At 46.3% G+C, this 23,616-nt stretch overlaps 1 protein-coding gene across 1 annotated transcript in view; it reads right to left on the bottom strand.

The window, feature by feature from the left end:
- Positions 1-1,675: 1,675 nt before the first annotated feature.
- The window catches only part of LOC104995816 (chromosome unknown open reading frame, human C1orf105), a 32,964-nt gene continuing 11,023 nt past the window's right edge, over positions 1,676-23,616 (bottom strand). The window contains exons 2-7 of the mRNA XM_010849831.1: positions 22,236-22,321; positions 18,335-18,425; positions 9,913-9,987; positions 7,636-7,703; positions 5,039-5,106; positions 1,676-2,051 (exon numbers count right to left, since the gene is read on the bottom strand). Coding sequence (XP_010848133.1) covers positions 1,906-2,051; positions 5,039-5,106; positions 7,636-7,703; positions 9,913-9,987; positions 18,335-18,425; positions 22,236-22,321 — 534 coding nt within the window. The 3' untranslated portion in view covers positions 1,676-1,905. The remainder of the gene's footprint in view (positions 2,052-5,038; positions 5,107-7,635; positions 7,704-9,912; positions 9,988-18,334; positions 18,426-22,235; positions 22,322-23,616) is intronic.

Genomic DNA, 23,616 nt, shown 5'->3' with positions numbered 1-23,616 from the left:
ACTTGCCTTTCTTTTCTTGTCTCTTAGCAGTACAGTGGAGTTTTCCAGAGGCTGCCTGACATGTGACAATGTTATCACTCTGACAGAAATTGGAAGGTCTACTTGTGTACTGTTGTGATTTGAAATTTCTCCATCTTAACTTAGAACACAGTAACGGTCAATGAATATAACCCATTCAACATTTGGGAGTGCAAAATGTTCCTAAGATCAAAAATTGTAAGAACCACAACATAGACCATCATTGTCAGTCACCATGCTAGAACGCTAACAAAATACCACCATGTTATTCTTTTCAATGAGATCTGGGGAACACCCAAGGATTCTAGGTGAAGATTTCCTAAGGAGATTTAGGAAGTATTCTATCTAAGTAGATAATATTCAGATTACCTCAAAAGCTCTAAATAACTGTGCTGCAGGCATGCACCCTCCTCTAACATATGGGAATGTGTGCCCCAGATCCTTTTACTGGATATGTTAATTTGCTAAGAAAAAAGATAAGGAAACATTTTCATCTGTCCTTCGACAACTATCTGAAATGGGATCACAATTCATGCACACAGCCTTCATTTGAAAGGAATTGCATTCTATTTTTGGAATTCTTGAACTCTAAATGAACTGAAACCAAGAATCCATAGCCTACCAGGAATATAGGGTAATCAAGAAAGCTTTTCCGGCTTGGGGGTTTGTGTGTCTGTGCATGCACGCATGCGCAAGAAATGAGGTCAGTTTGGTCACCAGGCTATCTGTTAGAGACTTCTGAATTACATTCTTCAAACACAGCACAGAGGTTCATTCCCACAGGTTGGCCCAGTGCCCATTTAGACAGGATCTTGGGATTCCATAAGGCCACTGCCTCCTAAGCAATGGAAGGGATCTTTTTTTACATGAGCCTTCCTGAAGCTGGGCATGGAGCATATATGCCCACAAATATAATATTACAAGCCTAGAATTTTCCTTTGTCTCACACACACAGACTGTGACAGAGCTGGATATACATCCTCAAACCAAAGTAACCAAAATACAGAATAGAAGCATTTGATTTGAATTTGACTGAACACAGATGAGAAGAACATCCGTTACATTCCAGACACTAATGGAGGTTACATGAGGAAGGCAAGACAAATACTTTTTCTGTCCTCAAGAGTAAAAGTGAAAAAAATGAAAGTGTTAGTCGCTCACCTATGTCCAGCTCTTTGTGATTCCATGGACTCAGCCTACCAGGCTCCTCTGTCCATGGAATTCTCCAGGTAAGAATACTGGAGTGGGTAGCCATTCCTTTTTCCAGGGGATCTTCCCGACCCAGGGATTGAACAGTGGTCTCCCACACTGCAGGCACATTCTTTACCATCTGAGCCACCAGGGAAACCCTGGGTAGCTATGAGCTAACGTGACATGAACACACAACCTTCACCTACCACTTACCAGTTACCGCAGTACAGCAACCTTTGTCATCTGAGTTAACTAACTGAGATAAGGACAGAAGGGTGACCACCATTTCTCTCTTTTATTCTTACTATGCTGACCTCCTGGAACCATCTCTGGCCTTCTGTCCTGAAAGAATTGATTTTCACAGAAAATCCATGTCTTAGAAACAGAAAACTGTTGTCTATTATAGAAACTCTTTAGCAAAATAAAATAAATGACACTCAAAAAAAAAATAAATGACACTCAAAATGTTCCATTTTAATCATCACATGTTTATAATCATGTCAATTAAACTATTTTATCTTTAGGAGAAATGAGAAGATACTGGTAAGAGCTAGAACTTTAACAATGGTTAGGAAGGCAAAATTGAGTCATCTTGTTCATACTAAGAGGAAGTGATGTGAAGGCACTAGTGTCAGAAACTCACTGGGTGAGGTGGCTTTCTCTCTCAGCATCTGGAAGGTGATGAGTGCCCACCACTCACTGACTCACTGCTTTGCTCACTGGTTCTTTGCTGGGCAGGGAAGAGAGTTGTGTCTCCTGCAGGGTTTCGTAGGCATCTGACAGAAGTCTGTGGAAGACAGCTGTCCTGGGGCCCAGAATGGGCAGTCTGTAGTGAACGTTCTCTGGAGAACAGAGCAAGAAGGAAGGAGAGGGCTCCTTAGATTCTATTTTTAAAATACACTCAAAATAACTGGTGTCACCAAAGACTTCTCAACCTTATAAAACAGCTTCAAGATTCACATGAAAACCTTCTCTAACAGAACCATCTTACCCCACCACACTTAAGCTTTTACATATCTTGGTCAAAGAGGCCAGAAAAGAAACAAAACTCAAATATTCAGAGAGACTGCCAATTAAATTATAAATGAAGATAATGTGCGACTGGAATTGTAACATGAGTTAAAGGGAAAAGAGGATACAATCCTCAGAAGACTTTTCAGGGACACACGTGTGGTTCTGCTCTTCAAACAAACAAATGTGATCTTACAAAAGCCAACAGTAGGGCAAATGCACTTGTATTTCAAAAGGAACCTTCATTTTATGAAATAATTTATTTTAGGGCTCCTTAAAACTCTGGCTCCATCTATGGGGTCGCACAGAGTCGGACACGACTGAAGTGACTTAGCATAGCATAGCATAGCATAGCATAAAACTCTTACCATCCTGACCTTTTCTTTGGTTATCAGTTTATTTACAGATGGTTGGTTTATTCATTTTTGTGACTACTCATTGTGAAGGAGAGTACATCAGTGTCTAAAATAGCATATTCTCATCGGAAGTCACGGAATGACTAAGGGAGCTGGTGTCCTGAATTCTCTGGAAAAGCTCCGTGGTCCAGGTGAATGAGAGCTAAGAGATGTCAGAAGATCACAAACCAGTTCAGTGTTATTACTGTAATGAAGAGGAAACCGAGGTACAGGGTCATGATGAACTAAAGATCAGAAGCCAGATCTCCTTAACCCTAACAGTTCGTGTCACGTCTTAGCCCCGGTGGAGTGGTAGACCAGGCCAGGTGGTAGGCTTAAGCCAGGTGGTTAGCAGCTGTACCTATGTTCATGGACAAGAGCTTGTGAGTGTTATGGAACTCTGGACTCAAGGCCAGAGTCAAGATGAAGAAACCCCATCACTTAATAGAGATAGGCTCTTTCCATTTACTTAGTTCTCACTAGGAATTATTGAGGATCTATGAAATTTAGCTGAATCCAGAAGAACACCAGGGATTACTGTCGTGATCAACAAAATGAGTTGGGCAGTCACTGGCAGTGATGTTTGCTGGATGACTCAGCCATTTGGTATTTGCAGCATGTCCACAGGCTATGCAACGTAGGGACACGTCTAAGCTGTATAAGCCAGGGGGGGGCTGGGGCAGTGTCAGCAGCTTTTCTGGGTCGATCAAAAGTGAAGGCTGCTGGTAGTGAGTGTCTGGCTGTCAGGGGTGGGAGTGGGCAAAATGCTTCTCTGGTTTTAAAGGTGGGAACATAGAGACCCAGAGAGTTTCAACAAGATAGCTAAACCTGTCTAGCAAGGCTAGGATCTAAACCCAGGTCTCTCTGTTCCTAGGCACCTTTTTTTTAACCTCAGAAAGCATACACAAGAGCAAAGCTCAGCTCAGAAGGGTCACGACTGGAATCAACTACCAATCTATCAAGCCTCAGCTCTAAAAGCACTCCCTGAAGTCCTACCTCCAAGACTGTGGTTCTTGGATGAAAACTATGGGCAAGAACAATGTCTATTGAGAACTTAATATAATCTACATTCATTGAGTCTAGCTCTTATGCTGGTAGTTGAAAATATATCCTCAGGGTTAATAAATTCATGAGAAGCATCTTATCACATTGTGCTGTAAAATCAGAAAATAAACATTTTTGCTTAGGGAAGGGCATGTAATTATGTGTGAGTACGTGTGCACACGTAGGTTTCGTCCTTTGTGAGGCAGACCTGAAAAAAATCCAGGCTTAAGGGAAACTCAGAATGAATGTGCGGCTGATAAGAGAGAACCCTGAAACCAGCCTCACATGGGTTCATTCGCCCAGCGTTCCCTAGGCTTCAAGAGAATGAAGTGGTTGCAGGCAGATGGGGGAGCTTTCATGAAGGATGCACTTAACTCTTGGATCTTCAGTCCACTTTGGCTAAATGACAGGCAGTAGAGAGGCCAATATTTCTGTATACATAAGAAGGAATTGGAGATCCACTAGAGTGGAAATCTCCTAACCTCAGCTGTCCACTAAGTCTCTGATCCTCCCTTTTGACACTGCTTCAAGATACCCCTTCTGTCCTCAAATTTCCTTTCTGATGTCTTCTCAGTTCAATTCTGGCTCTAACTCCCCTGCAACCTCCCAGGACAGAGCTTAGATTTTCCCATTAGTATGAAGTAAAGAAAGTGCTCTTGATTTTCCTTTCTATGTGTATCAAAAGAAAAACTGAAAGTGGCTTCAGTTAATCTGGAAACAGATGAAAATACGGACATAAAGTGACAGCCTCTGCTGCATCAAACCCTTAAATTACATCACTCCAAAGAATGACCCACCCCTCCTCCACCAGCCCTGTATTGGTTTCTCTAAAAGATAAGATTTATGTCAATGCTGAAGCCAGAGATAGAGCTGCTATCCTTTTATTCTATTACCAGCGAGTGAATGTAAGAATAGCACTGGGCAGCTGCCAGGAGAAGGCAGGTGCTCCAAGGAGCCTGTGGGAGGGAGGGTTCAGGGCTTGGGAAGGCCATTCCAGCAGTGTGGAGACATACATCCTTTCTCCCCTTAATTGGGGCTATTAGGACTGCCTGAGAAGGGAATTATCTATAGACATTCTTCAGCAAGTGGATTATGGGGCTCTTTAAATGGGGCAGAGCGATGTGGCATGGAGAGGACCTGGGAAGGAACACACCATGGATAAGGCCAAGTGAGGGCTGAAGAGGGGACAGGGAGGGCTGGAGTGAAGGGAGGGGTGTGGACCCACCAAAACAGGTCAATAAGCAGAACGTGAAAGAGAAGGGATGGAGAATGGGAATTTGTTCAAAAAATTCAGAAATTATCTTAGGCAGTAAACTTTTCATTCTGTTACCATGAGGGTGGTATGTGTCTCTCTACAAGTACTCCAAAAGAAGGCAAACCTGTTAGGATGTCATCACGAGAACGTTTGGGTACAGTCTGGGCTTTTGGCTGATGGAGACTCATCATTCTGATGGGAAGAAGCAAGAATACACATTAGTGATTTGGCTAGGGCTTGGCAGAAAGGAATGTGTCTTTATAAATTTTAAAACACAGATGGGCTCTCGAACCCAGCACCTGCTAACTTGGTATTCAGATCACTTGGCTGCAGTGTGAGATGACTGGTCAAAGACCACTACTTCAGAAGCTCTTTTTACTTAAGTGATATTTTCATGGAGTTTGATAAAAGCTGCATTTAAAAAACTATTTTATTTCACTGTCAGAACATGTATAGTCTGAAAATAGAAGGGATTAAGGAGAGAATCCTCCAGTTCTCAAGAAAAATGTAAACAACACTTCCAATCTACCTTTCAAGTGCAAAATTGAGCATATTTTTATCACAATCCTCCAATTTTGGAGAAAATGTCTTGACCACTGTCTATTTTTTCCGGAAGCTAAGATTGGAAGTGACTCTCAACCAAAAGGTGCTCAATTGCTCAGTCATGTCCAGCTCTTTGCAACTGCATGGATGGTAGACTCCAGGCTCCTCTGTCCATGGAATTTTCCAGGCAGAATACTGGAGTGGGTTCCCATTTGCTTCTCCAGGTGATCTTCCTGACCCATGGATCGAACCCATGTCTCTGGCATCTCCTGCATTAGCAGGCAGATTCTTTACCCACTGACCCGTCGGGGAAGCCCCAAACCATTTCTACATTATTTTAAGTTGTTTTTTTCCTAAAGATTGACCAATCTGTAAACTTGGATGGGCAAGCTACATCTCTACATTCATTTCTTGGTATCTATTTCAACAAAGATTTTTCCAAGATTATTTTAACTTTGCTACTAAAAATATGGTCAATCCATCCAGTTAATTTTATTAAATTGCCATTGGAGGATTCACTGGGACTAAGAAAAAGAAAAATACCTTTAATTGCCCATTTTTGGCAAACAAGAAGGTGGTATTTGTAAGACAATAGTTTAAGAACTGTCTACACTATAATACAACAAATATATATCTATCTGCTCATACTTATTTCCTCTGTCTTTTCCTTTCTCCTTTCCCTCTTTCCTTCATTCCTTCCAATCAACAAACATCATTTGATTCCCACAATGACTATAATTAAAGTCTCTTAAAAAGTATTTCAATGAAGACAATTTCATCAGCCTATATGCGTAGTGATATTTAGAGACTGTAAGGAGAGAAATTATAAGCTACAAACAGAACCAGGATCTTACGTTATAGTCACACAAGCTAAATCTCAGAGTAGGCTGTTTTCTTTCATTTTACTAAAAAATAAAAACTAAAAATGACCAATCTAATAATACTGGGATTGACATGATTTTAGGATTGGTTCAGCCTTCACTCTAAGCTTTAAAGGAAGAAGAGCATGGTTTTTAAAAAAATTAATGACTCACGACTTGAGACTTTCTTTAAAGTACCAAATATACAAGATAAATAAATTGGGTCAAAACTTTTCAAAACTCTCTTTCATAGAAGAATGAACTTTAGCTCAGAAATTCCTGAGTTTAAATAGTTCAATTTTCCATTTAAAGTCTGTAAAGAATATTTATGAGTTACATTTATCGTGATCTAAGAGCACTTATTAAGTATAGAGTTGGTGTAGGTAATGTTAGTGCTGGAGCCTGTCACATTCAAATGCCCATTTCCTCCACCACCATGTCTACTCGGGCCAGGACGTGGTTTTGATGCATCTGAGTCCGCATCTTAGTTTGTATAAATGTCCCTGAACTCATACAGAGAAATATAATATCTACTACTGTCCATCCTAGGTTACAAAAGGGCCTATGTATTTTCCAACATTATTGCTCTCTGTAGAGGAAACAAGTTAATGATTGTCATTAGATCACATATAACTTTTTGGCTTAGTCATATGTAAAGGTCAGTGTAGGCTTACATTTCAACCATCTACTGCAAGGCAAGTCCACCTATCTTGGTTCCTTATCCAGGGTGACTCCATGTTTTGAGTTTTTTAATAAAATGAAAACTGAATTCTTCTTCCCTGTCTGGTAGTAACATGCAGGAAAAAAACCCCAAAATCCAGCTAATCAAACTTTGACTGGACTTTATTTCTGATATATTTGATCTTGGTAAGAAAGCAGCAAATGACAACAAAAGGAATGGTTAACAGTAATTTTAGTCACTGCAGTGTATCAGAGGCTGTCCCAGGCCAAGAGAAGTGATGTGTAATCTCCCATATCTTATGGATTAGATATGTCATCTACATGGAAAATTTGTGTTTAGCTCTAAGTCATCAAACAAATCTATTCTATGCCTTGTACAGGTCTTATGAAGGTAGAAAGAAAAATTATAGTTTGTACATTAGTTTCAATAGCTGTTTAGGGAAAAGGTAAAAACAACTATTTTTTTGGTCTAACTGTGTATTAATAGTTTAACCAGAAAATGAAACCACTCAAGAAACTCATCGCTTAAGCATTCCCCAAACATTTTACTTATTATATTACTCAACCCACTATCCTATGTCCCCAAATGAATATAACCAGATATAAATCTGTGTCCTGATTTAAATCTTTAACTTACCTATGATTCATAATATTTGCAAAGGATAGTTTCCGATCATCTGGGATTATCAGAGTTTTTGGTTGCACCTATGGAAGAAAGTCACATGTATAACAATGCCCAAAACTGCACTCTAAGTTATAGAAATAACATACCATCTTAGCAAACTCAAGTTGCATTTAGTGAGTCATTCATATATCATTTTCTCCTTTCTTTTATTGAATTTATTCCTATTTTAATTTTTTGCCACTATTATAATTGGAATAGTTCTCTTTATTTCATTTTTGGATTGTTCATTGCTAATACATAGAAATAAAATTAATTTTTGTACATAGATCTTGTGTCCCATAACTTTGCTGTACTCATTTATTAGCTCTAGTAAATGTTTTGTGGATCCCTATATATAAAATTCCTATATATAAAAAGGGTTTTATATATAGAAATATATATAGGGTTTTCTATATATAAAATCACATCATTTGAAATATGGTTTTATGTTTTCATAGTTTTAATTTCTTTTATTCTAATTTCAGTTTCTTTTTCTTGCCTTAATTTTCCTGACTAGAACGAACACTCAATGCTGAACAGAAGAGGCAACAGTACATATCCAGGTCTGTCCCTGATCTCAGGGGAAAACACCCAGTCTTTCCTCATTAAGTTTGATGTTAGCTGTGGGTTTTGGTAGACACCCTACACCAAGTTGAGGAAGTGCCCTCTATTTTTATGAATCACCTTTTTTGGCCGTTCCCCATGGTATGCAGGATCTCAGCTCCCTGACCAGGGATTGAATCCACGCCTCCTGCAAGCACAGTGTCAGCCACTGGCCCACCAGGGAATTTCCTAGGAGTCTTTTGATACCTTCCCAGCATCTCCGCTCCACCCCATGAATGGAGGGGTCTCAGTGACAAAGCAGTCCCCACCCCAGTCCCCGCCAAGAAGGAAGCGGAGCTGCTACTGCACACAGTGAGCCAAGAGTATTTCGCACTTATTTTCTAACCTCTTTTCATTTCCCCTAGGCTCTGCGAGGCCCGGTTCTGACAGCAATAGGGAAGGGCCCTTGGGCACTTTTGCATCTGAGGCGCTTCCTTTGGGCATTCCGACGAATGATAAAACCCTGCTGTGTGCTTCCACTTGGGCTGGTTTGGGCAAAAGCAAAGGTCAGAAAAGAGGTCTTGAGAGAGAGAACAGCTGCTGAGGTCCCCAGGGAGCCAACTGGCCAGGGCCCGCTTAGGCCTGGGGTCAGAGCCTTCTAAACGTAGACACAAGTCATTCCAGAAATAAGACCAGGAGAAATTCCAATCCCAGTTTCCCAGACCCCAGCCAAAGCTGATACTGAACACTGTGATCCTAATTATGCAGAACATGAATGGATGTTGTAACATCCGGGTATACCTTTGTTGGTAGCTTCAGTGACATTTCCAAATCCCACATGACAAACTCACAAACCCAGCGAAACACTTGCTCGTTGGAAGCATTTTCACTGTGAACTCATCAAAGGGGCCTCGCTCGTGCCTCCTGTTTGTCTTCTATTCCTCGCCCCTTTCCTGTTTCTGCACAACTAGCCTCACCTTCCTCCCTGAGTCAAAGAGGATCAGAATTAAAGAGATGCTTCCCAAACCCAAACCTAACCATTCAACTAAGCCAACCTTCAATCTAAGCCCGATGCTTTCTCAGAAGGCCCCTAACCTTGCTTCCTACACTGACCCAAGTCTTAACTCCAACACGTACAGCCTCCCTCCTGAAATACACCTCTTTCTTTAGCAACTCAGATGTCAGAGCTTTGTTCTTGAGGCACCCACATCCCCTAAATAGCCTTTTCTTTCCTAAAACTCCCCTGACCCACCATTCCCTACCACCAGCAACAAACAACCACCTGTAGCCAGGAAGTACCAGAGATTCTCCCCCCAGCTCCACCACCAAGGCGATGACTGAATGTACGATAAAGCCCAGGATGAAGCTGCTTGTGTCATGGCTGTGATGCTGAGTGTTGTGTTGGAGACATGTTAAGGCAGAGAAGAGGCTCCATAACCTCCGGCACCTCTGTAGGGTAGTCACCTGAGGCCAAGCAAAGCAGCTCAACTCTGCTTTTCCCCTCGGGTTCAACCTGCCTCGGTTCATCTGTGGTTCGTTGCAAATGGGGAGGTATATCATGTAAGGTGATGGAGCTCCCAGGCTAGCAGCTGCTCATCTGTGGCCCTTCCTGCCAGGCTCCTGGTCTCTCTGCTGGGCTTTGGTGCGGAAGGCGTAGTGCTGTGCCCTGGGGACACCCATGCCCACACCTGCCATCCCCTCACCTACCATTTTCACACCTCGACATGTGGAGCACATCTGCTTGTTTCTGATCAGCGTGGGGTCGTTCTGGTTCCACCCAGCCTGCAGGGAGAGAGAGACAGACAGAGAGAGGCGAGGAGCCGGGGTGGCAAAGAAGTGGGGAAGGGGTGGAGGGGTGGGAGGAATAACAGTTACTTCTGCCACAAAACAGAGATGAACACTCTGGTCCCAGCCATGCCCAGGATGGACATTAGACTCAGACAGGGTTTAGACAGAAGGGGGTGAGCCACAGACTAAACAGTGGCCTTGGGCACCCACATACAGTGGCACAGTCATCAGACAGCTGGCAGGGGGTGGGGTGGGGCAGGGTGGGCCTGGGGCTGAAATCCAGTGAGGTCCCTCTTTCCAGTGTGAGGGGCTTTCCTCTCTCATAGGTGACACTTTCCAAATGTCATACACAAGTCCCACCATCTTAACTAGTTGAGACCCTCTGATGGCCTGAGAAAAACAAATAGAAGACTTCTCTGCTGGCTGCAAACCTGCTTTCTCTAGTCTCTCTGAAATCCTATCCTCTCTTGTCAGGCCTTTACTCTGGGACGACATCAGCTCTCAAGCATACACTGTCTGCTACCACGAGGCCCTTCTGCACCACCCGAGAGCCGCCGATCAAGACCTGGGCAGAACTGGAGCCGGTGTGTGGGTCCTGAGCCCCTCTCTCCCCAGAGGAGGGAGGCAAAGAAACCACCAGCAGAGGGAGAGTGGGGCAGCCGTCTGCTCACTGCAAACACTGCTCTCTTTCAGACTCCATTTCTGCCAAAAGGGGAAAGGGTGGGCTTCGGAGCATTTCCACCTGAAACACAGGCTCCTCATTTGCATAGCTGGTGAAAGCTTGGTTAGGGAACAGATGGCAACTTGAGGTTAGTATCCCACGTAGGGATTCTCTCCTACCCTTTCCTGTTCACACTGACACCAGAGTCCTGAGATAAGATTCTCAGGAAGCGTAGCTACAAGGGAGAGGAGGGCCACAGAGACAAGCAGTCAGTTACTGCAAACTGAAGGCTTTCTCTCATTTGAGTGACCTGGCGGTCTGTCACTGCAGGAGTGCCCACCTGTGCCTTGACGCGTTCCTGCCATCCAGCCAGCTGTGCAGAACAGGAAGATGGGGAATATACCTGTATGGCATGGGGAGTGCTGCGGCGTGCTCCTAAGGTGACCTTTGCCGGACTGTTCCATGAGATACACTTGGGTGAGGCATTACTAGGGGTCTGAGGACTGTAAAGTATGCACCATGTTGGATTCTTCTGACAAATATTTAAAATACATTTCACGTTTATAGTCCATTTTCAAAGAATCAGCTCAAAGAATCAGTATTCCCACACTGGGCTGGCATGTGGAAGCATGACTGGGAACAGCTTAATCCATTCATTCAGCCACAAACCTTCACTGTGACGCCACCGCGTGGAGGGTGCTGAGATGGGGTCACAAAGATGAGTAAGGTTTCTGGCCCAAAGGAAGACCAGGGAAGAATACAGACTCATGTATTTGTCCTTTCATTAATGCTGGAGTGGGTTGCCATTCCCTCCCAGGGAATCTTCCCAACCCAGGGATCGAACCTGGGTCTCCTGCATTACAGGCAGATTCTTTACCATCTGAGCCACCAGGGAACCCTAGGTACTGAGGACGTGGAGATAAAGAAGAAACCATTTCTGACTGCAACCTGCTCAGCACCCAGTGTTTGGGTACCAAGAAGCGTGCCAGTGTTGAAGGCAGAAAGATGCTGAAGCCACTGGGAGGAAAAGGAGGCCTGAGCTCACCTGATGGGGGTGGGCGTCACGAGAAAGCTCTGAGGCGGGTTGAAAGAACAGGTAGTGCTTGGGTAGGTGCTGGATGTGGTGAGCAAGGAGAGGGGGCGGTGTTCCAACCTAGGAACACTGCGCAGTGACTTGGAAGAAAGACCTGGCAAATCCACTTCAGGTAAGTGAGGACAGCCTGGAATGGCCAGTTGTGTGTGGGAGGAGGGAGGGGTGAAAAGAGAAGCTGGAGAGGACCCCCCGCAAACCCTCACCCTGACCCCGGGCTGACTCCTCTGCTCTTCTGGGCCCATTCAAGCTTCTACCTTCTCTTCCCAGATATCCTGGGCATGGGACCTCCTGGGGCCCAGGCTTCTCCCCCTGTCCCTCATGTCTTTGAGTTCTAAGACTAAGACACCTCTCTGAAACTGCGATTCAAGGCTGGATGTGCTAGGCATCACTGAAGAAGCGAGGGTACTTCTGGGGCTTCAGCAAAGAGACGGACTGTGTCCCCTTGGAGGACTCAGCAGGGGCTTCTGAAAGTGGCATCTGTGCTTGGTCTGAAAGGACGAGGAAGACCTGGATGGACGGAGGTGGGATGGGAGGGTGCTCAGCAGGTTTGTTTTCAGTGGAGTTAGAAGCAGGTGCTTATGTTTCCTGCAGTTGATTCTGCCCCTCTTGCAGACATCTGGTGTCTGCAGAAGAAAACACTAGAGCCTGCAGGGATTGGAATCACAGGATTCATTCCAAATCAAGCAACAAGCATACCAGGTGCCTGGCAGGAGCTTGCTAGTTTAACGAGAGTTGGACCTGTGACCTGAGTCCCACACTGTGAGGACTGTCATCCTTGGGAATCTGAGGGAGAAACATGTCATATATATTGTTTGATCTGGTTTTGGCAACTCCTTATCCTGTACAATCTAGCTTAGATTCTTCTTTCTCAGAAAGTCCTTCTCCTGACTCCCTTACCTGGGTGTCTGCCTCTCAGATTGCATCAAGATTTAGTATAACTCTTGCTGCAATCTGCACTGTTGTTCTGTTTGCTTTTTAGCATGTTTGTTTCCTCCTAAGAGCAAGAATGTATCTCACACATCTTTGGATATATAAGAGGCTGACTTCCAATCTTCTCACCACAGAGAACTCTTTTTATTATTTCCTTCTCATTGACTCCCAAGTTTTGACAGCTTGTGATCACTAGAGCAACTACCCTGCATCTCCTAAGTCCTCCTCCCTGTTTCATGTTGATCAAACACATACAGCGACAAATACAAGTTTCAGAGGGAAGTACTGATAATCACCACTGACCCAAAGTACTACCGGAATCTAGAACCTACTGTGTGGCACACAGTAGGCATTCAACACATGTTGGTTGAACGAATGTGTCAGTGTAAGCATTTTAAATGATCAGGTATATAGACATGACTAGCCTCTTGCCTGGAAAATCCCATGGACGGAGGAGCCTGGTGGGCTGCAGTCCATGGGGTCACTAAGAGTCGGACACGACTGAGCGACTTCCCTTTCACTTTTCACTTTCATGCATTGGAGAAGGAAATGGCAACCCACTCCAGTGTTCTTGCCTGGAGAATCCCAGGGATGGGGGAGCCTGGTGGGCTGCCGTCTATGGGGTCGCACACAGTCAGACACAACTGAAGTGACTTGGCAGCAGCAGCAGCAGCAAACATGTATGTCCATAAATCTCTAAAACACAAGACAGATATGTGCAAAGATCACTATTGTAATAGCACTTTCTTCAGGGAAACATTACAGGATGCTTGTGTGCAACCAGTTCATGGACACAAAGTTCTTAGAAAAGCCAAGGCTGGAAGGCAAATTGCTCGGTTCCAGACCTGGCTCTGAGAGGCTTGACTGGGCGATCACTGAAACGCTCTGTTACTCCCAACCCCCTGCTGCTGCTGCTGCTGGTCTCTGTGGCCAAAAGGCCAGGGGCCAACTCTCATCCTGCCCACGCTTTCTAGGGACAGAAAGAACCAGTTTTTGACGTGTGGCTTCAGTCACTCTGCCAGGAAAGTGGCGGTATTTCTACCTGAGACTCACTGTCAGCCAATCCTCGCCCCCAGAAGAGCCACTGCATCCCTCCTCACCTGGAGAGGCGGGCGAGGGCCTGGAGGTGGGGGGATGGGGGGAGAGGGGTGTCTGTGCAGTGTGGGAGGCGGCCGTGATGAGCAATCCTGCCTGGCCAGTCTATAAAGACACCAACACAGACTTTTTGGGGTTGTGTTCTTTCTGGGCCTCAGCCCTGAAACCAAGGTCCTTCTATGTGAAGCCCCTCCTTCTCATTCCTGATTTCCTTCATGCCCACTCAGCACATGAGCAGGAATGGAGCATAAACAGGCCGGTGGTTCTAAGCACAGGCCCCCCGGCTGTGTCATCTGCAGAGTCGGAGCCATCAGGAAAAGAGGCTCTGAAATGTCCATGGGGCTCTCATTTCCCGAGCAGCTCTCCTCAGGAGAGCCCGGCCAAGGTGAGGCAGAGCTCAGTCGACCCCCAGGGCCAAAGCCTGCGCTTCACATCACCTGGAAACAGCCTCTTATCTGAGCTTAGTGTCTGCTGAGGCCCCTGAACTCTGGCTTGTGGCCAAAGTGCTGGGCCTCCTTGAATCTTAGAGGGAAAAAAAAAGAATTTTTTTCTCCCTCTCCTTCCCTCTTCCTCTCTCTGTCTCTCGCTCTCTTTCAGACACACACCTGTCCACCTAACAAAAACTGAAAAATGTAAGCACCAGATGGCGATTTTAAAAATATCCATCACAAACATGATTTGAGGGGCACTGACAGGCCTGCCTCCTATCTTCTCGCCCCACACCTGTCTTCCTTTCCTCCTGCTCACGCCTGCCTTAACTGAGACACCTCATCAACCATCACCTACTTCCACCCTTTTGGTGGACACAGTGAAGAAACTGTGGCTCAGACAGGTTAAGAGATTTGTCCAACAGTCCATACATGTAGTTTCTGTCATCCAGAAAGTTCTTTGGATAAAGGGTCAAAGAAAGACTACCTTTTTCCCAGGGGGAGAGAGAACTCTTAGTGTCCATATCAGGACATGATGATTCCTGCAGCCCTTAGAAGCCAAAAAGTAACACTAGAAGAACCACGTTCAATATTCAAACCAAAAGCCCCCATCATAACTACACATTTCCCTGCTCTTGGACAATAGCGACCATCTCAAAGAACAAAAGTGAGCATAGTATAAGAAATACTCTTACTGCTCACTAGGAAAATTTCAAACATACACGAAATGATCAACAGCCGTGTAACTATCACCCAGACTTATGAAACTTGGTTTTCATTTCATTATTTAAATCATTATTTATATCTAGATCATTATTTCAGGTCAGTTCTTTCCTTTAAAGCTTGGATTTGTGGTTATATGTGTTTGATCAACACAAACAGGAGACGGAATGAAGCATATGTGAGGGGTCATGAATTTGCAAAAACTGAGAGTCGATGACAGAGAAATAAGAGTTCTCAGAAAATGGGAAGTTGCCTCCTATAGTGTTCCCAGCCACATCTCTGCTGCTGGACGGTGTTTGTCAATGAGGGCTTTTTGTCACAAGTCTGCCAAAAGCAGTATGAATAATGTTCTCCTCTTCTCTCTGACTCGTTAGACTGGGACAACAAAGCCAGTCAAGGAGAGCAGATGGGGATGGGGCAGGAATGGAGTGGGGGGTACTTTGTACTCCATGGTGCAGGGTTGGGGGGAGACTCGGTCACAGCCCACCCAGTAAGCAGGCAAAAGGCTCCAGGGGCTCTCACCATGGCTCCCTGATCGCCTCCATGTTTGCTCTGCTGGGCTGTGAGCTCTGAGTAAGTCACCTCCTGGCCTCGATTGTCCAATTACTGTGGTCACTTTCTTCTCTCCCAGAATCCGGAGGAGTCAAGTACATGCCTGGAACAGGCAGGTGAAAGCCCTGCTGGTAAAGAGCTGCTGCGCAGGTGTTTAAATGGGGATATGTTCAGGCCTCATTTCTTGGTCTTCATTTTCTGTTTTCTTTTCTGTGAGCTCCACCTCTCCTTTTTTGTTTCCTTTTTGGTCTGTGTTGTCCCCTGACCCTTCTGTGTGTCTGGCTTCTGCTCTCTTGCTGTTTGTCTCCCTCCCCTGTCTTTTCGTCTCTGAGCCTCTGGTTCTCTGTCTCTCTGGTGATGCACTCAGACGTCTGCTCCACACACACACTCGCCCCTGCCCGGGACTGCTCCTGGGCAGCAAAGGCCACTTGGAATGTGGATGTTCAAAGCGATACCTTTTGACCCGTGATGATGAGGAGGAAGGGAGCCAGGTGGCAGGACCTTTGCACCTGTGCCCTGGGGACAGGATCTCGGGGCTACCACAGCCTCCTGACAGGTCCCTGGTGTGGAGGAGAAAGGAAGAGAGAGGACAGTACATTCCACTCCCATGAGATAGAACATAGCTTCGCTCTAGAGAGGAGCAGCACACACATGCAGGCCTCAGGCTCGCCACTGACTCCGGGCACTGGATTCAGATCTGACATGAGGTACCCGCCAGGTGCCCCAACAGATCCCAGGGCCCTAAGAAGGGTGGCAGACTATGCCTCCCCCAAACCTGCCACATTGGCCTAAGCCTTGTTTTGAGCTAAGATGCTCTGTAAAAATAGCACATGCAAGAAAAGTGCTCTAACCTCCTCTTTTTCTTCCTAAAAGGAGATAAAACCGCATATACAAGATGTCCTAATACCAGAAGAAAAGAAACGTTCAGAAGATAAGAAACGATCTTATCTTCAAGGACAAGAAATGAAGCCAAGAGAATTGTTCTCCTCCTTCAGCCTCCTCACAGTTTAGTTACTCTTGCACAACTGCCTTTTTTGACACCTACTATAAAAACATTCAGATTTTGCTACTTTGGGTCTTCATTTCCTTATAAAGGCTCCTGTTTCACATAAAACTTACAGTAAATAAATTTTTCTCCTATTAATCTGTCCCTTTAAATCTCTAGTTCAGCCCCAAACCCTAAGACAGCAAAGATAAAATTTTGCCTCCCCTACACCTGCTTGGCCTACACACCCGCGCACGCACACGCTCACTGGTGGAGGGTCAGTCTCTGACAAGGTGGGGGTGAAGGTGTGGGTGAAGTACCTGAGTCTCCTGTCGCAGCAGGAGCGATGGACTTGTGACCTCCCGGGTCTGCTCAGAGACCAGCCTCCCAGGCTCAGCCTGCAGGGCAGGCCGCGGGAGCTGTTGCTCTTGGCTTCCATCTAGTGGCCACATAAGAGTATTGCAGCCGTGAAATCCTAAACCAGGCCTCTCTCTCATGATGCTTTCCTCCCCCTCCTTAGAGCCTTAGCGCCTAGGATGGCACGGTGCGCTGAGAACCAGGGCAAACCCGCGAAGGAGGCGCTCGGTGGCAGCGGAAAGCCTGTCTCAGGAAGAACTGCAGAGACTGAGTGACTGGAAGGCTTCTTGCTGGCACGGCAGCAAACAAGGGAGCAACGCCGTCTCCGCTCAGGCCCCTCCGTCCCTTTCTTACCTACTTGCCTGTCCAGCCTAAGGTGTTCGGGGGATTCGTGCTTGACTCTCAAGCACAGCCCTGACCCCGCCACTCCCGTGCTTGTAGACCTGGAACGTCCCCTTCGTGCCCGGGCGGGGTCCACCCGCCTCCTTGGGTTCCTCCCACCCCGAGCCCGCACTCCTGCCGGCGGGATTCCTGGATGCTCTAGCGGCAAGCCCAGGCTCCAAGTCTTGGCCACCCCCACCCCCGGCCCTTCCTCCTCAGGTGGAAATAATATCTTCCAGATCCGGTGCAGGTGCCGCTGCTTCTCGCATCCTTCCCTCGCCCCTCCCCCAGGCCGCAGGTGACCTTTCCCCCCACCTCCTCTCCAGGACTTTGCTCTGAGTCCGCGGTTAGGTTCTTGGCCCGTCCACCCACCCATTTGTGTGGGTGGCATCTGATTCACTCATCTCTTTCAACCACATAACGCGAGGGCCCTGGAAGCGTTCATCCCCTGACCCAAGGGCACCGTGCCAAGCGCTTGGTGTGCCGCCTTTAGCAGCCCTGGGAGTGTGACTTGGGATTTTTCAGGTGGAGACACTGCCCACATCCCCCGGAATGCTCTTTCTCCACCTGGGGCGGGTGCTCGCTGCACCAGCACCCCTCATATGGGAACCCCCGCCCCGCAGTGTCCCCCAGCAGCCAGTCGTGGCAGGTTTCCTCGAGGTGAAGGAGAGGTGTGGAGTTCTTAATGTGAAATTCCCTGGGTTTAGGGGGTCTTAGGTTGGAGACAGAGGGCTTCATGGTGGTGGGGGGAAGGGGTTAGAGACTCCAGAAAAGCGGACTGGTTCTGGGCACAGGCTGAGAAGCAGTCCCTGAAGGTCTCATGGAAGACCCTTCAATATGAAAAAAAAAAATTTTTTTTTTGGTGTGTGTGTTGGGGGGGTTCCCTTTTTGATGATTGTAACCTGATGCCTTTATTCTTAGTTCTAGTGCATGGGAGCCTTAAGATACTCAGGACAGGATGGGCAAGGGGCAGGCATTGTTCACTCACTTCATTTAACAGATCTCTGCTGAACACTGAGGATGATCCAGACTCAGGGCTGTGTTAGGGAGATATGATACCCTTTGTATTCATATTCTGTCATCCTGGAACTATTTATAGCCTCGGGTTTCTTTTCGATTAAAAAATAATTGGGTACCTTAGATAAGATATCTGGAACTTGGAACAAAATTGGCAAATTCATATCCTTCTTGGATGCAACCAGAAAAGTGTCAGAGGAATGAGGATATCTGAGAAGGCAAAACAAGAGCAAGTTAGAACCGAGGTGCCCCGTGTGAGGTGTCAGGCCCTTGGGCACTTCAGAGAAAACCTGGGGGACACCCAAGTTGTTGCTCCTCACCCTGAACCTGGAGGGCCCCGGCCATTTTGGGGCTGCCATAAGATTTCTCCTCTTTAGTCACTCTGGCTTCTCTGGCCCTTTAGGTTTTCCTTTTTTTTTAATGTTAAAAAATTTTTAAATTATTTTTGGCTGCACTGGATCTTTGTTGCTTTTGTGCCAGCTTTCTCTAGTTGCGGCGAGTGGGGGCTACTCCTCCTTGTGGTGTGTGGGCTTCTTATTGAGGTGGCTTCTCTTGTTCTGGAGCAAGGCTCTAGGCACGTGGGTTTCAGTAGCTGCAGCACGTGAGCTCAGTAGTTGTGACACATAGACTTTAGTTGGCCCTGTGGCATGTGGAATCTTCCCAGACCAGGGATGGAACACCTGCATTGGCAGGCAGATTCTTACCACTGCACCACCAGAGAAGTTCACCCTTTTTGAACTAACCAATGCCAGTTGTAGGTTGTCAGAGACAGTGGACGGTGTACAAACAAAGCTAGAAAAAAACTGTTGAGAAAAGCAGAAAGATAATGGATGACATGTACCCCAGAGCTCCTTCTTGGCAAGGTCTGCACACAAGCCACTGATATTTAACAAGAGCAGTCCTTTCCTGCCTGGCCTGCTTTCTTGGAGCTTCTGTCCCTGTACTCTAAAATGATCCACCCATTTCCTACCATGGAACATCTCCCTCCAATTATACTCTTCCTCTGGAACATTCCTTCGTTCCAGGCAGAAGGTGAGGCAGAGATGCTACAGCAATAACAAGAGTTCTCTTCCCAGGGTGACCCACCCTGCTGGCCCCTGTGGGTTGTTTAAGTACACTGTAAGAAGCCAAGGTGTGCAGGGGGCCTGGGCCTCGTAAGCAGCCTGTGTGTGCAGCTCTGGGCCTTCCCTGGCCTCCGAGAAATGGAAAATTGTGTGGAATGCTGGTAGTTCTGCCAAGAACACCTCTCCTCGTTTATAAGGAAAGATTTCATTGTCCATTGTTCATTTATAACAAAGTCGTGCACATGGTGTTCATGAGGCATTTATTGTTTTATTTCTCCCACCATGCTCTGGGATAGTGGGGAAGTGGGTCTCATCCAGCTCCTTTACCACCTCTGTCTTTGACGTGTGAACAGCTCGCCTTGAACTTGATACCCAAACGCTGACCAGGAGAGATCAGAGGCCCCCTGTAAAACTGCTTTGGTGCCCAAGAATGTTAAACAGGACCACAGTGTGACGTGAGGGCTTTTGAGACAAATGATGGATGTGGCTTCAGCACAGTCAGGCTGACCTGAGAGAGACACCTCCTGGTAGGAAGGGGTCTGTGGGCAGTGACCCTCAGAACTGGGTCTCACCTCCTCCAAGCCTGCAGGTGTGTATCCAGAACTTGCATTTAGGGGTGCTCTGAGTACATTTCACTGAAGTTTCCTTTCTCTTTTTCAGACTGTTCTGTGTTGGAACTGCTTGTCCAAAGCTCAGTAATACTTAAAGCACATTCAGAACTTCCCAACCAAGTTCCTAGAAAAGGGTTTTTTCCAGAAATAAACAGTTTGGAACTCCGAGCTATGGCCAGAGAAGGGGTTTCCAATTCTTAGGAACTGTTGAGACTTGGAGAATCCTTTCAAAAGACTTTCCATTCCTATCTTGTCCTTCTGAAGGTCAGGGCACCTCACAGGTGCTATCTAGTCATCTTAGAGTTCTTGTGAGGTAGGTAAGCACCATTTCTCTTCAGAGGTGTTGAGAAATCCTCCCAGAACAGACATGGGCAGAGCTCTGTACCATGTCAACTTATTTCTCTTTGCAACTGGCTCAAGCATGGCTGACTGCATGGAAAAACTACTCCTTCTCTCCCCAACTGGCTGGCCCCAGGACACCCCAGGACCCGTCTGTGAAACTGAACAGGGCGTGAGAGTGCCCAGTTGTGTTCTTGGTCTGCCTTTTTCACAACCCTGCTCCCTGTGGGCTTGCTCAGCCACTCAGTCATGTCCAACTCTTGGCAAGCTCATGGACTGTAGCCTGCCAGGCTCCTCTGTCCATGGGATTTTCCAGGCAAGAATACTGGAGTGGGTTGCCATTGCCTACTCCAGTGCTCCCTTCCTACCTCCCACCAAAGGCTTGTACAATCAAGGCAAAAGGGAGCTGGGGGTGAGAGAGCCATGCACCGGGATGCTTTGCTCATGGCTGCAGTGGTAGGTCTAAGAGGTGTGGGGTGGGATGGGATAGCGGGATGTTACCCTAGTTAGATGTCAGACACTACCCATTTCACATGGAAATCCACATTTCTGCTACCGTTGGAAATATAGACAGGGTCACATACCTGCAGGCAGCATTGACCAGGGTAGAGGCTGACCATTCCTCTCCTGAAGGGAGGTGATCTCCCTTCATTACAGTTCTCTACTCATGTATGCTGACCATCTGACTATCGCTGCCATGTGAGTTTGTACCCTGTCCCCAATTAAAAGGTGCTAAATTGTCATTACTCATGCTGATCCTTGAACTGCTAACAGCTCTTAAGAACTAAGTCACTGGTGTTTTTATTTAGTCAACAAGCCTTTGGGTTTATTCAATCTTAGATTGCCTGCTTTATTTTAAGACATTAGCTAGAGTTTAGATATATTCCAAGTTAGGAGAAAAAAAAAAAAACCCCGAACAACAAGCACTTTACAGGTGCTTCTGAGAATATACAAAACTGTCTAGCTGCTTACTGAGAATGTGGTTTCTAAGAAGGGCAGCGGACGAAGCGAAGGTGTATGTTATTGAAATGGGATGTGGAGGAAATATTTCTCATGCAGAGTCATTTATCCATGGACAGGAGAGTACATGACAGTTACCAAAAGGAGGAAAGGCTCTTTTCAGAGAGTATTATCTTTCCAGCAAATGACCTTACATGCCAAGGGAGCCGATTTCTCACCTATAATGTACCTATAAACTTAGCTCCTGGCCTGCCCTCTCCCAGTCTTCCCTGGGTTTTCCCACTCACCCTTCCTTTTATTTCCCCTTTCAGAGGAGAGTATAAGACCTGGGGATCATACCCGGGGATTAGAAATGGGGGAGGAATGAGTGAACTCAGTTATTTCAAGTGGCAACTCCCTACACATGAAATCCCCCAATTTTAAAGGATAGACACATGTTCCACAGGCATTTGTTTGAAAGGGCAGGACTGGTGAGATTGGACGAGATTGTCTCAAAGTTAAAATACAGGAAGTTGCTACTCTATGAAGATAAGAATTTTTGATTCTAGACTTTTGATGGTTAAAATTTTAAAAGTTCAAATTAAAGCAGGGAGACAGGGTAAGATGATGAAGAGGATGGAATTGTTTTGAAAGGCAGTGTCCATGGGCAAAATTTTCTTGTATTGCTAAGCGGTAGTGGAACAGAAGGAAGTTAGTTGAGGTCTTATCCCCTCCAGCCAGGCCAATTCTCAGGGCTCACTTTTGGGTTAAAAACCATGGCCCTTTCCATTTTGTTGTTGTTAATTAAAAAAAAGAAATTTGGTGGCACCCTGGGGCATATGGGATCTCAGTTCCCCAACCAGGGATCCAACATGCACCCCCTTCATTGGAAGGCATAGTCTTAACCACTGGATTGCTGGGCAAGTTCTCCTTTCTGGTTTTTAAGCACTTGACTTAGCCTCTTAACCATCCAGCTATGCCCCTCAGATGGTTGTCCCTAATCCTTAAGAAATCATCTTCCATGAGACCTTGCTTGAAATCTTTGCTCTCAGTGGTTGGGCTGTTACCTTTTGGGGAGGCTGAGCACTAATGGCTTGTTCATGAAGCTGGCCTCACTAAACCAGGGAATCTTGTGAAATCTTGGAACAGACACCTAGAGGGAAAAATGGAAAGAGATCATTTTGCAGAAGGTATTTCACTTGGCCATTTCCATCATTAGGATGATGAAAGTAGGCTAACAGCAGCTATACATCAGTCAGCACTTCACACTTTTTATGTTTCATGTTTGACCCCATTGACTCTCCCATTAAGTGGCCAAGAGGAAATAGTGTTATCTCCATTTACAGATGAAGAAATCAAATTTAGTCAGTGTGATTTGCTGAGTCACTGAACTGAACTGAACAGCTGCTGCTGCTGCTGCTAAGTCGCTTCAGTGGTGTCTGACTCTGTGCGACCCCATAGGCGGCAGCCCACCAGGCTCTCCCATCCCTGGTATTCTCCAGGCAAGAACACTGGAGTGGGTTGCCGTTTCCTTCTCCAATGCATGAAAGTGAAAAGTGAAAGTGAAGTCGCTCAGTCGTGTCTGACCCTCAGCGACCCCATGGACTGCAGCCCACCAGGCTCCTCCGTCCATGGGATTTTCCAGGCAAGAGTACTGGAGTGGGGTGCCATTGCCTTCTCCAGAGTCACACAGCTAGTAAGTGGATTTAGGTTTTCTGATTTATGTGTCGATTACATCTTGTGTCCTACTATCTCCCTCTGCTTCTTCATTACTCCCATCTGTTTATGCGTTCTCTTATATTTCCACAACCTCAGGTGAATGTTAGCAGCCTCCCATTCCAAGTGTCTGGCTGTTTTCAGTCACAGGGCCCTCCACCCTCACCCCTTCCAGGAGGCAGAGGAAAATACTGCACCTCCAAGCGGTAGACAATTGGATGTTAATCTAGGTTAATCCACTTTCCAAGTGTGTGGCCTTGGACAAATCACAACCTCTCTGAGCCTCAGTTTTGTCTTCCATGAAAGGAGGAGGACGTCGTTTCTTTACAGGTCAATGCACAAGACAGAAATCTCTGTGAGGGGAGGAATTCTTGTCTCTTCTGTTCACTGCTGTATCACTAGCACCTGAAACAGTGCATGATACCTGTAGATATTTATTGAGTATGTGTCCAGTGGATGCACGGATGCATGGGATGTCCCTAGCTGAGGGCTTGACTTCACAACAGGAGCTCAATCAAGTCGCCCTTATAACCTTTCTTCTTCCAGCCTGGCTTCTCTCCCTTGCCCTTCCGATGCCACATTCCGGGTCTCGCTGTTGAAGATCAGCTTTCCTGGCTCAGAGCATTCCTCCTGGGAGAGGAACTGGAAGTTCCTCTTAAGTGGCCAGGAGGAGGCAGCAGCGACATCGCGGCCTCACCGGCTGAGGAAGGGCGCTCTAGCCGCGGAGGTTGT

The sequence above is a fragment of the Bison bison genome, unplaced genomic scaffold, assembly GCF_000754665.1.
Source record: "Bison bison bison isolate TAMUID 2011002044 unplaced genomic scaffold, Bison_UMD1.0 scf7180017864289, whole genome shotgun sequence".
Lineage (NCBI taxonomy): Eukaryota > Metazoa > Chordata > Mammalia > Artiodactyla > Bovidae > Bison > Bison bison.
The sequence above is the reverse complement of the archived record's forward strand: the minus strand, read 5'-3'. Positions and strand labels throughout refer to the sequence as shown.